Source organism: Ruditapes philippinarum, unplaced genomic scaffold (genome assembly GCF_026571515.1).
Source record: "Ruditapes philippinarum isolate M1 unplaced genomic scaffold, ASM2657151v2 ctg1256_1_1_1_1, whole genome shotgun sequence".
In the NCBI taxonomy this organism is placed as follows: Eukaryota; Metazoa; Mollusca; class Bivalvia; order Venerida; family Veneridae; genus Ruditapes; species Ruditapes philippinarum.
The window spans coordinates 77,823-90,762 of record NW_026857905.1 but is presented as its reverse complement, the minus strand read 5'-3'; the positions used below and the strand labels follow the sequence as shown (position 1 = coordinate 90,762).

General features: G+C 31.2%; 1 protein-coding gene across 15 annotated transcripts in view; it reads right to left on the bottom strand.

The window, feature by feature from the left end:
• The window catches only part of LOC132751471 (serine-rich adhesin for platelets-like), a 92,982-nt gene that overhangs the window by 47,821 nt on the left and 32,221 nt on the right, over positions 1–12,940 (bottom strand). For 12 of the 15 annotated variants that reach the window (XM_060741626.1, XM_060741635.1, XM_060741628.1 and 9 more), the window contains exons 3-7: positions 10,285–10,404; positions 8,944–9,104; positions 7,733–7,835; positions 4,553–4,604; positions 199–249 (exon numbers count right to left, since the gene is read on the bottom strand). In XM_060741626.1, the coding sequence (XP_060597609.1) occupies positions 199–249; positions 4,553–4,604; positions 7,733–7,835; positions 8,944–9,104; positions 10,285–10,404 (487 nt within the window). Of the gene's footprint in view, positions 1–198; positions 250–4,552; positions 4,605–7,732; positions 7,836–8,943; positions 9,105–10,284; positions 10,405–11,683; positions 11,804–12,940 lie in introns of those variants that run through there. The other 3 variants (XM_060741632.1, XM_060741640.1, XM_060741627.1) reach the window with 2 other exon arrangements.

The window sequence follows — 12,940 nt, the reverse complement described above, 5'->3', positions numbered from 1 at the left end:
CATATCTTACTATTTACACGCTTATATGCAACATGCGATGTTAAAATCTAGTTGTCATGATTTTTTTTTTCAATTAAACAAAAATAATTAACATAAAAAATTATTTTAATGTTGTCTGTCTAACATATTTTTTTTATGTACAATGCGAGGTTGTGAGAATCAAGGGCAACAACTCTATACCAGATTTGTCTCCCCTACCTCATCTGTATCTGCCATTATGTCACGTAACATTTCCAGCCAACCTACATTCTTTATTCATACAAAAACACTATAATTATAACAATGAACAGTAACAACAGTGTTGTTTATTTTTCTCTTATTTTTTTAAATAAATATCGTCAATTATTTGGAAATCCATCATTATGGGATGTTTGGGGTTTGTGGTTGAAGGGGAGAAGGAAAATTAATAATTTCTTCCAATCAAACAAGTCATGTGGCTTCATGAACAATGTTATGGATTTTTAAAACCTTGCAACTGATTAATCACAAGCTTTTATATGATTTCTCGCTTTATTTAAGAATAAATTAATACCATGTAATCATTCTGATAAAACAATACTTTTAACCAAGAATCAGGCAAATGGCAATGAAAATCTTGAATCTAAATATAGAAACACTGAAGTCACAGCTAGTTGAATGGTTTTTTGTTGTTTTTGTTTTTGATTTTTGTTGTTGGCTTTTTGCTAGTTGAATGTTAATAACAGGCTAAGCCTTGAAGTATAAAATTCACTTTGTCAGGAGCACTATGTGCATTGCACAAACAGGGATGATAACTTCAAAACCTTATAATGTTTAAATTTCACTTAGGGCCAATAACTCCACAGTACTAAAATACATAAGTTTCTTTCTGCCAGGGGCAATTACTCTGTTAAACTACAATGCATCAATTTCATTTTGTCAAGGGCATTTATATACACTACAGGGTGGTAAAATGTTTTAATGTATAAATGTCAAAAATATAAAATATTTCACTCTGTCAGGGGCAATAACTCCAATAACTCAAATACTATATCATATTCTGCGGTGTGCCAATTGTTCATGTGATTTATACATTATAAATCTTCCTTATTCTATCTAATGTGCAGTGAATTAAAGGACAATACAATTTTTCAACAAAACATTATTATGTTCACTTGTAAAATACCTATGTTAATTATAAAACACAGACAATATACAAAAATTTCACAGACATTAAAAAAAATCTTCACATATTACAAAACAACAATAATCTACAGCAGCAGGTGTTAGGCAATCTTCTGACAATTATTTTGGTATTAGAAAATATAATAAATATTCCACAATCGTCTAGAATTAGAGAGAGAAAAGAAAATCAACATGGCAATAATGTAACATAATTAATAACACTTAAGCAACACACACGCATACAGTCACGTCACTCTTGCTTACCAAATGAAACTGTAGATGAAATATGTAATAGTATTTATTAATAAGATATTTCTATTAAACTACCTGCTCATATTTCAAAGTGGTGTTTAATTTTGTTACATAGAAGATATTAAATGAGTGCAAATTCAATACTGAATTTATTGCACAAGTTGAATAAAATTATATTATGCTAGCCCCTGGCGAGCATAATAATATCTTATTCATCAAGTTCAATAAATTCAGTAATGAACTTACACCAATTTAATATTCTGTTCATCACAATTACCTAAATTAAAGACCGTTGTTTTTAAGAGTCATTTTTCAATGACATGCTATAGTATAACGTTAACATTTAGCGATTCTATATGATATGTTTGTATAACGCTAATGACGTCACGTCAAAATATGTGCACGGCCGTGCAATACCACATTACCGAGTCGCAAAATCAGCACGGGTGTGTGATAAATCACTTAATTGCTTTTTTGGTGATATCTGCAGCTAGGAAACATTAAGTTTTTCAAATAAGATTCTAGTCCTATAGGTTTAATTATACTATGATGACATTCAGCATGAAAGGAATAGAATAAAACATAATAATTATACTGTGCTAAAAATTCAAATAATTGTTTCCTACATAGTCAAACATACTTAATAAATTATACACTGCTAAAAATTCAAATGATTGTTTCCTACATAGTCAGGTCATCTGGGGACAGAAATTAAAAAAACTCTATTATTACACCTATAAGGATCTGAATACGGACAATACTCAGACAAGTGTAATGCAAAATATTCATAAATTCTGTCTGGGATTACAAATCATTAGAAGAATCTTTTATGCAAAATTTTGGATATTTGACACAAAAATTACATGATGTGAAGCAGGTTTTTCTTTTATATTCACCTACAACCACCATGACATATTATATTTTTCATCACATCCAACCAAATCAGATAGCCTGCCATGCATAATGTCAGTGAAGTAAAGTCAGGAACATAAAAAATTATGGAACAGTTATTGAAGGTCAAAAGTCCATGGTAACATTAGAGACATATACTAATATAAACAGACAAGGAGATTACATTAAGACTTACATTCATAAAATACTTTTGTACATAAAAAATTGATCATATGAACAATTAAGTACAAGATTTAGGTAAAACAATAAATTATTGACAGGAGTGATTTATCAGGAATTACCTAAAGAAAAATATTTATGTGTACATCATCCTATACATACAATGATACATGTACAATGACAGTTTGATTATAAATGTTTGTTTTAAAAAGTTAATTGAAAATCACAAGAGCTGTCAGTAAGTATCCAAGCTCTACTACCATATTCTCAGTGCTTGATAGTAAAACAAGAGCCTTGATAATGCACAATTTTCTAAGTTTTCTAAAATGGGTATAATTCTGTCAAAATTCATGTTAGAGTTATGGGTCTTGGATACTGACCTCCTATTACAAGCTATGTCTTCAATCATAAAATTTGAAAACAGTTCTGAGGGTCTTGGAGCAGTAACACGAGACCCCACACAAAGATATCATAGTTAATGTTAACTGAACTAAATTAAAATTTCAGCATGTCTTAAGGTCACTTCTACTTATAACTCTTAGTGCAAGGGACCTTGTTTATTTATGCTAACGAAATGGCAAAACAACATCAAAATAAATTTAGATATATTTTGCCAGACAGACATTTTTACATTACATATGACAAGAAAACATTAATGTATGCATGAAATAAGCAACTGCAGCAATTTTCTGTGACTGGCTTTAGGTTATCAATGCATTATGACATTTGCACACTTTAAAAGACTACTTGATAGTTGTCTTTAATTCCTACTGCTTTCCACAAATGCCTTCCATTAAACTTCTCCTAATTATGTAAGTATAAACTTTTCCCCTCTTAACTTAAATAAATATGCTTATAAAAAAATCATGTGTACCCATATTTATTCAAATACGTTTTTTTACATATTCAAAATACATTAATGTAGTAATAATTGACCATAAGATAAAACAAGAGCACCTTAAATGGTATATGCTTATCTTTTAAGGTCAATAATCATTTTGACAAAAAGTTAAAAAGGGGCTTAACTCAAAAAATATAGCTTTAAGAATTATGCCTTGTGTTTAACAACTGTACCTTGTCATGATAAGCAAGTATTCCAAGTTTCGCGTTGATACCTTTTAAAATGTTTGAATAAAGGGCTTCATTAAATTTTTTAGTCTTTGCACGACGACAACTTAGACAATGACAATGACAATACAGCTATCATAAAAGCTCAATTTCTTCTTAAATAATTAAAGACTATTACAAATATGAAGCTCAAACTGCTATTAAAATGATAAGAAAACAGGTTGAAGCAATATATGCTGCAATTCTTCATTGACAATTTCCCATATAATAATATCCCATATAACTATATCCCATATTATAATTTCTAAGCTTATAGCTTTGGAAGGATCAAATAATAGGACATTACAAATCTTTATAAAATAGGAAAAAAGAAATAACTAAGAAAACAGTCCCCTATAACTATTAAAAACAACACTGGCAAATCCTGAAATTAAGAGTCTACTTGAATAACTTAGCAAAGATTCAAAACTACAAACAGTGGCACCATAACGGATCAAAGCTACAACTGTCTCATCGTCAGATACCCGCGGTTAATTAACTTCTAATTAAGCTGTGGGTTAAATGAATCAATTTACTTCGATATACAGCAACAGGTACGTAAAATATCAACCAATGAAATTGCACTGAACAAGATTTATATCCTTCAACGGCAAAGGTAAAACTATCTGCAACAGTAAATTTTCTATGCTTTTTTTGCTGGAAATCAGTAACATTCTTAATATTTAACTTTTCACAGCTGAAATTGATTGGTTGCCGCAATTTTCTCTGTAACACCAAACATCTTATAGAAGGAGCATTTTGATTGGTGTTAATCGCCTCATAAAATCGTGAGGCAACCAATGAATTTGCTGTCTTTGACACACTTCAAATAACTGGATATCTGCAAAAAATTGGACGGCTGATAAATATTAATGGTTCGCCGTGGGTATCCGACAATACAACTGTCTTTACAAATCACTAACTTTAAATGAAGCAGAAATTAAAACTATAATCTATATGTATATATATATATACTTACATTATCATTGTATGGTTGACACACTGATAGAGTTATTGACTGCTTACATGACCTAAAATAGAGAAAAAGAGAAATAATAATCCACATATTGCAAGATTTATATTTAATTTTTCAATTAATTTTCAGGCTCTTTAAAATACTGCCTCCATAAAATTTCAAAAGAACAAATGGGTAACCTCATTATTTTTTTCCAAATAAAGTAAAGGCACATTTTGTAAATATAAACAATATTTTCTTTCCCTTGTACTTTTATTAAAACATTTATGAAAAGTTTATATGTTGCAAGTCTAGCAGAATATATAAGAAACATTCTCTAAAAGATCGATCCAAAATAATATGACCAGTTTATCAGCTAAAAGCTTGCATCTTTATCGAATATTCATGATTGCTGCAGACTAAAGAACATAAGAAAGTGCAAACAGCGAATATTGCTTCCACTAACCACTGTAAAGGCTTTATTATTCATAGAAAATGATTTTCTCCATTTATCCCACCTTTAACTCTTTGAATCCTATTGTTTATAATGACTTTCCTTAACCTTTCACCTACTGAATTTGTGAAATGGATTTGTCCTGCTTTGAACTTATAACAGTCCATTCAAATATAAAGGGTTTTCAGTAACAAAATACAACAAGAGGGCCATGATGGCCCTGAGGTCGCTCACCTGTGTATAGGCCCCCGGAGCCGGGCCAGTTTAAACCCCAGGGCTTTTACTTGAACAAACTTGGAAGACACCAATAAGAAAATGTTTCATGATGTTAAGTTTTTACTACACACATATAATGAAAAGCAATGACCTCTGCTTCCCCCCCCCCCCCATGAGGGCCAATTTTAACATTTTAACCCCAGGGCTTTAATTTGAACAAACATGGTAGACACCCACAAGAAGATGTTTCATGCTAAACATCTAACCTCTAACTCATTATGTTTATTAAAAGAAGATTTTTCAAGTTTTTACTATACACATATAGTTAAAAACAATGACACCTCTGGGGCCGGGCCAGTTTTGACCCTAGGGCTTTTATTTGAACAAACTTTGTAGAAACTTACTAGAAGATGTTTCATGCTTAATATATAAACTCTAGCTATTTGGGTTTTTTCAAGTTTTTGTTATACACATATAAGCAAAATCAATGACCCCGGGGCGGGGCCAATTTTGACCCAATGGCTTTTATTTGAACAAACTTTGTAGACACTCACTAGAAAATGTTTCATGCTTAATATCTAAACTCTAGCTATTTGGGTTTTTTCAAAGAAGATTTTTTAAGTTTTTCCTATACACACATAAGGAAAATCAATGACCCCCGGAGCGGGGTCAATTTTGACCCCAGGGCTTATATTTGAACAAACTTTGTAGACACCCATAACAACATGTTTCATGCTAAATATCTTAGCTCTAGCTCTTTTGGGTTCTTTAAAAGAAGATTTTTAAAGTTTTTACCATATGCATATAGGGAAAATCAATGACCCCCTGGGGCGGGGCCAATTTTGACCCCAGGGCTTTTATTTGAATAAACTTGGTAGACACTGACACTAGAAGATGTTTCATGCCAAATATCTAAGCTCTAGCTCTTTGGGTTTTTTAAAAGAAGATACAATGTATTTGAAGTTTTTTCTTTCGGTAGCCATGGCAACCAGAGTTCTGCATGGAATTAAATTCTTTGAACAATTTTTAATGGTGACCACCAAAGGAACATTCCTGTGAAGTTTGGATGAAATTGGCTAAGTCGTTTATGAGGAGATGTTATTTAAAGTAAAAGTTTACGGACGGCCGGACGAAAAGCGATCACAAAAGCTCACCCTGTCACTTTGTGAGCTAATAACTGAGCTACTAAAACAGTATGGAGCCTACTCAGACTGCACAGATGTACAGGCTGGCCTGGATCTATACAAAAACTGGCAAAAACTAAAACTGTTCCAGTTACAGCTGGAAAAGGATAAGCCATCAGTAAAGAGCCAGGTAAACATACAGTTTAATTGATTTGTTTTGAGGTCCCTTACATTGAACATCTCAAGGTCAAAGCAGTTTTTCATACAAATTTAGCACGGTAAGAGCCATCCTTTTTAGAAATGTTTTACTGTCCATAAAAAAATATATTTCAAACAAAATTCATAAAAAAAATTATAACATAATCTGAACAAATTTCGAAGAAACTGAGAGAGATGCACAGTATCAAAAGTTGACAGATTATTTCGTCTTTATATATTGTTGTCAATTTCTCAATTTGATTGCTTACAAGATATGCATCAAATGTATTAACCGACTTTCTCAATTGACTGGCAAAAAAGAGATTAGGTTATTATAAAAGTCAATTATGATGCAATAGCACAGTGACTGCTGTGTTTGTGATGATAAATATTTATATTTTTGGTTGGGTTTAAAACTGTAATGGTCAGATAGCAACTTTCCAGCTTTGCTGATGGAGAAAGAACTTGGGTGTCCTTCCATACATCATTCAGGTATGAATCGGACACTTGAGTGATAAAGATATCAATGGCTGCTAAACAAAATAAATTCTCAAGGTTTTTTGTTAATCAACATTTTTTTAATATTAATAGTTTTCATTCAAATGAGAATCCATTATAGAAAATGTTTATCATTTTATCCTTAGCAAACTTAGTTTGTAGCCTGTTATTAATAGTTTTCAAAAGACTGCAATGCCACAAGAAAAGTTATCCTGATCAAATATTATTAAAGATTACTGATTTTTTTTTTTTCAGCCTAATTAAGAGTATTAATGCAAAGAAAATGTCCTGTTAGACTGTATAGATATTAATGCCAGCCCTACTCTATATTTGTAGGTTTGGTTTGTTTGGCTGGTTTTAACACAAAACCTTAACATAATTTTGGTCAGACCTTGGCCGTTAGTCAACCTAACCAACTTTTCCTGGATAACCTACCAGGAAATACCAATTTCTATACAAGTGACCGACTACTAGTGCCACATGATTTCTGAATCAGCAGTACAAGAGAAATGACCATTTAGACTCAATGCCCATAAAGTCAATTGTCAGAGAGAAATTATGCCTTGCCCAAGGATCATACCAGCAACGTCTGGAATACTAAACTAATGCTTTTCATTTCAGAGCTAAGTGGGTGGACCTGTATTGGTAGCATAGGCCAGTCATTATAGAAGTCAATGCTCAAACTGAAACCCAAAAATAAATGCTCAATTTTACCTGACTAAATCTATAACAAATTCTCTTGGAGCTTTCTTCACATCTTGACCATTTATTTTGATAATCTGGTCTCCAGGCAACAGCTTGTCAACACTGGGACCTCCTGAAATAATAAAGAGAGTACAAAACATGAGAGTCTTTCCTTAAAGGTATAGCACATACATAGACTCATACATAGTCTTTATTTATGATGGATTACCTTTATACAAATCGCTACTTAACTACATAGCTGGAGATGTGTAATAAAATGGTCTTGCTTAAAATTTAAAGCAATTTCTTCATTAATATATGGGATTGTTATAACAGAAAACTAATATTTAGTTAATAAAAGTCTAACATTGATTTGTTAATAGTAAGTATATATTCTGGTTTGACAGTTCATATGTACAGGCAGGCCTGTTGCTTTATATTGGTGACTGTCACTGCATATGCTCAGGTGTTAAATTAAACTGGAATGAAGATTTACTAAACAATCTTTCTCAGACATTAAATGACAAACAAAATACTTAAAGGAGTTCTACTGAGGTAAAATGCCTAAAAACTGGAAATTCTTACATAGATTTAGTGAAGAACTTAACATGTAAACAAAATTTGAAAAGGATAATAAAGCAACAGGCCTGCCTCAAATCAAATCAAATCAAATCAAAATTTATTTATTGTCGGTATACATATATAACATTTTGCACATATATGCACATTTGAAATGTCAAACCAGAATATATACTTACTATTAACAAATCAATGTTAGACTTTTATTAACTAAATATTAGTTTATTATTATTATTATTATTATTATTATTATTATAAATATATGCTCAGAATTACACTGAAAATTGTTTTTCATGTGATTACTAGCCCAATTTCAGTGAAGTGTTGCAATGCTTTTCATGAGTGGGTTATTTTGCACAATTACAATGATCATTCAGGAAAACAGAGTGAGGGAAAAACCTGAAAATTTGCACACAAGTTATTGGACCAACCTTACATCAAATGGTACACAAATTTTAGAAAAATAATTCCAGTCTTGTTAAATCAAAAGACCTCAGTGGAGTCCCTTTAAGTAACCACTTACAATAACCACTTACAAAAGTTACTGTTTGCAACAATATATGCATCAAAATTGATTATTTTAACTATCTAATAAAACACATTCTAAAGTGCCCTAAAACCTTAGAAATTTCAACTTTATGATCTTTTTCCATTACTCTTACCTTCGGTGACAAAACGGACAACAACTGGCTTCTCGCTGCCAGCAACAAACCCAAAACCTTTCTGAGCATCCCTAACAAGCTCTACTTCACGGGGTTTCGGTGGCTCAATATAATCAGGGTCATCTCTTGGGTCATCACGGCTTGTGAAATTTTCAACATGACTGAAATTGTTTAACATTACAAAATCAAATATCCTCAGAGAACAAATGTCACTTTTGCAAGCATTTTTATAGAGACCCTACAGCAACTGAAAGTGTTTTCTATAATTTCAACTGGGAACTTGAAAGGGGTCTTTCAGCTTAATAAAAACATGATTAAGTGGTGTGTGACATGTAGCCGTGCATTATAGCACATGATTACAAGAATTTACGTCATGCACAATGAATTATGGTTAAAACGAACGCTACACACTTTGAAACGTAAAAATAGAAACTACGGCAGCCATAGGGAACACCTCCTTGGGAATGTTTTATTACGCTGTAGTCGTAAAAAGGATATGAGTTGTTATGGATCTAAATTTCAAAATTATAGAGTGAGAGAGGCCTTAAAAATACTATAGGCATTTCCTCTAAAATCACTAAATATGAGAATAATAACAAAACTGTCAATCTGTAATACAGATACATTTCTATGATTTGATAACTGTATTGTCAGCAAAGTAATGCTATTTCTCAAATACAGCAAGTTTCCCCCTCAATTCCAGGGAAAACAATAATAAATCTGTCAGTCATCAATAACATATTGCTCCACAGATATCATTTTTACCATTACTGTGCAAACAAAATAAAACCATACTCCATGAATTAATAACTGGATTCTATTCAAAAATTTAAAAAAAACTTGCTTAATTCAATCATAATATATTTTATTGTGATAAATAGTAAACTGAATTTTGTAAAAAAACAAAATTTAACAAAATAGCACAAAAGAAATTTATTTAAAGCAAGTATGAAAGCAATTTTCATTAGTCCTTACAACCCTTAATAACTTAAATAAACTTGTCCATCTTTTAATCTGGACGGATCCATTAATCATTTTTAGGCAAAAATTCAAAACATGTTATCAAACAGTGCAGGCCATGATCAGATGGCACTCTGTTGATCTTTAAGCCTGCACTGGCCACAAGGGACAAAGGTCGATTCAGTCACCGTCTGCAGGCTAAGGGTTGGTTTAAGTTTCCATGACATGAATATAATGAAATTGTGTTTTACATAATAAGTGACTGTTGTAGCCAAATTGAATTTCAATGACATAAATTTAATAAAGTTGTGTTTTATATAATAAGTAATTTGAAGCGAATGTTCAGGTATTAAAAGTACAATAAAAATAAGCATTTCATACTTGATAAAATATGGCTTCTTATTTTTGTCAACAGCCCCTTCCCATCCATATGGAAGCCCCATGCTGCCTGGATCCCAGTTCTCTCTTGGGGGTAACCATGACGATGACTGTGTCTTGTGACTGAAAAAAACAAAACGATAACACTTATTAAAGATATTTAAATAGTAAATTTTATAGAAGTAACCTAAAGCCTCTTTGATACTAGCATACTAATTTCTTGTTATATCAAAATTATTGACATGAAATGTGTTAACACTAAGATCGCTAATTTTATTACATGTATATCTTAATGGACTTGTCTATCTTTCAATCTTGATAAAACCATTCAACCAACATTTTTAGGGAAAATTTGAAAACAGAAACTGACCAAAAACATATATTGACTGAAAACTGGACAGTGCAGACCATGATCAGATGGCATGGATGTGCTCCCTGATATTGGTCTGCATTGGTTGCAGTTTTGGCTACCTGATTCAGTGCAAAGCATATCAGCGATTTATTGATACAAGATGACTGACATCAACTAAACACTGATATATCAATAATTTCTTATGATTTATACTAGTCTATAATCCACTTTCATACCTTTTTAATTGATTTCAGTGAAAATACATGTTAGGTTCATACAATTATAATCTGTCAGGTTTATATTAATGCCCATTGCATGATTTTTTTTCCTGACCATTTTTTGTCATCTAACTAACTGCCACAGCACAGCTTTAGAAATATTCACCTGCTCTAGTATTTGTTTCTGATAATTTTGTATAATTTTTAGACATTTAATCAACTAGTCAAAATTATCAATTTTTTCAAATGTGTATCGATTATTGATTCCTGTGTATCGATTATTGATTCCTATGTATCGATTATTGATTCCTGTGTATCGATTATTGATTCCTGAATATCGATTATTGATTCATGTGTATCGATTATTGATTCCTGTGTATCAATTATTGCTTCATGTGTATTGATTATTGATTCATGTCTATTGATTATTGCTTCATGTGTATTGATTATTGATACATGTGTATCGATTATTGATTCATGTGTATCGATTATTGATTCATGTGTATTGATTATTGCTTCATGTGTATTGATTATTGATGCATGTGTATTGATTATTGCTTCATGTGTATTGATTATTGATACATGTGTATTGATTATTGATTCATGTGTATTGGTTATTGATTCATGTGTATTGATTATTGATTCATGTGTATCAATTATTGATCAAAAGAAAAATAACAAAAATACATCAATATTATTTATACCTATAACAGCTCTATAGTTATAAGGGTTATATATAATGTTTCATTTCAACTTACATTTTATGCAGTATATTAAATTTGGCTCACAATTTCAATGTAATTTTATTACAAGAATTCATAGAAAACTATACCTGCTTTGTTTAAAATCCACTGATGATCTTTTGAAAGGTTTTGGTGTCATGTGAAACAATAAAACAGAATTCCTATTTCCCATTTTAATTCACTTATTTAGGCATTATTTCCCAGAAATGTACAGTATAATCCATTTGATTTTAAAAACTATTTCAAATTTACCATTAAAGTATACACATTCTCAGACTGAGATAAATCAACCCAATACCCAAGAAAATTCTCAAATAATGCAATTCTCAGATAATCCAATTAGAAAGATATATAATTATGAGATACAAGTCACCATTTTTCTTTTTTCATTAATAAATATCAAAGACAATCTGACTACCACCAGACTTGTTGTTCAAGCCTAAGAGTTGTTGATCAAGCACTTACAAATCCATCCTTAAAACTGACCGTAGGAAAAAACAATTCTCCTGACAGACAAATATCACACATATTCTTGTCTTCATTATAGTATCAATATCCTTTACTCTGTCAACAATGGTAAATATTTCGTTTGTAACTTAATAACAAACAAAAAAAACAACAAAAAACACCTATCCTTCCATTTCTGAAACTTATCACAGAAAACAACTAACAATGAACAAAAGGGCCACAGAACTGACACCTGTAATGTAATAACCTGTTGTTTTCTAAAACTATTTTCTCATATTTTTATCAGATACATCATAAGCCAATTCTGAACATGATGTGAATTTTTTAAAGTTAGTCCATATATATATATATATTATACTCTGTTTTATACCGTAGTGTGCCAGTCTGTGCAGATATTTGAATAATCTTCAGATTTAAACTTTCTATCTCATTTCCTTTATTCCTTCTTTATCACCTATTCTTTTTCCCTATGGTATCTTAACTAGACAGCAAAACATGTCTTGCGTAAAACAATACAAGGTTAGCTTTTAAAAAAGCTAGTAGCGACTCGCTTCGTAATTTTATTCCAGGGGTGTGTTTAAATGTAAAAATGACAGTTCTGTACCTGAAGAGACTTCAGCGAACATCAAAATAAAAGTGACATATAAAGTTACGGAAGCCAGTTCTCTCAGTTTAACAAAGTGGAATATGAGTATATATGAAGATGCATGTAAACAGATAGAATGAAGTCCCTATGTCTATGCACATTTACTATATGGCCTGTTGACCTTGACCAAAAAATGTTAGATAGGTAGAATTCATAAAGATGTCTCTTTATACAAAGTTAAGTTGTAATATGTTATTTAGTATTGGAATGAGTGACAGACACAAGTCCTATA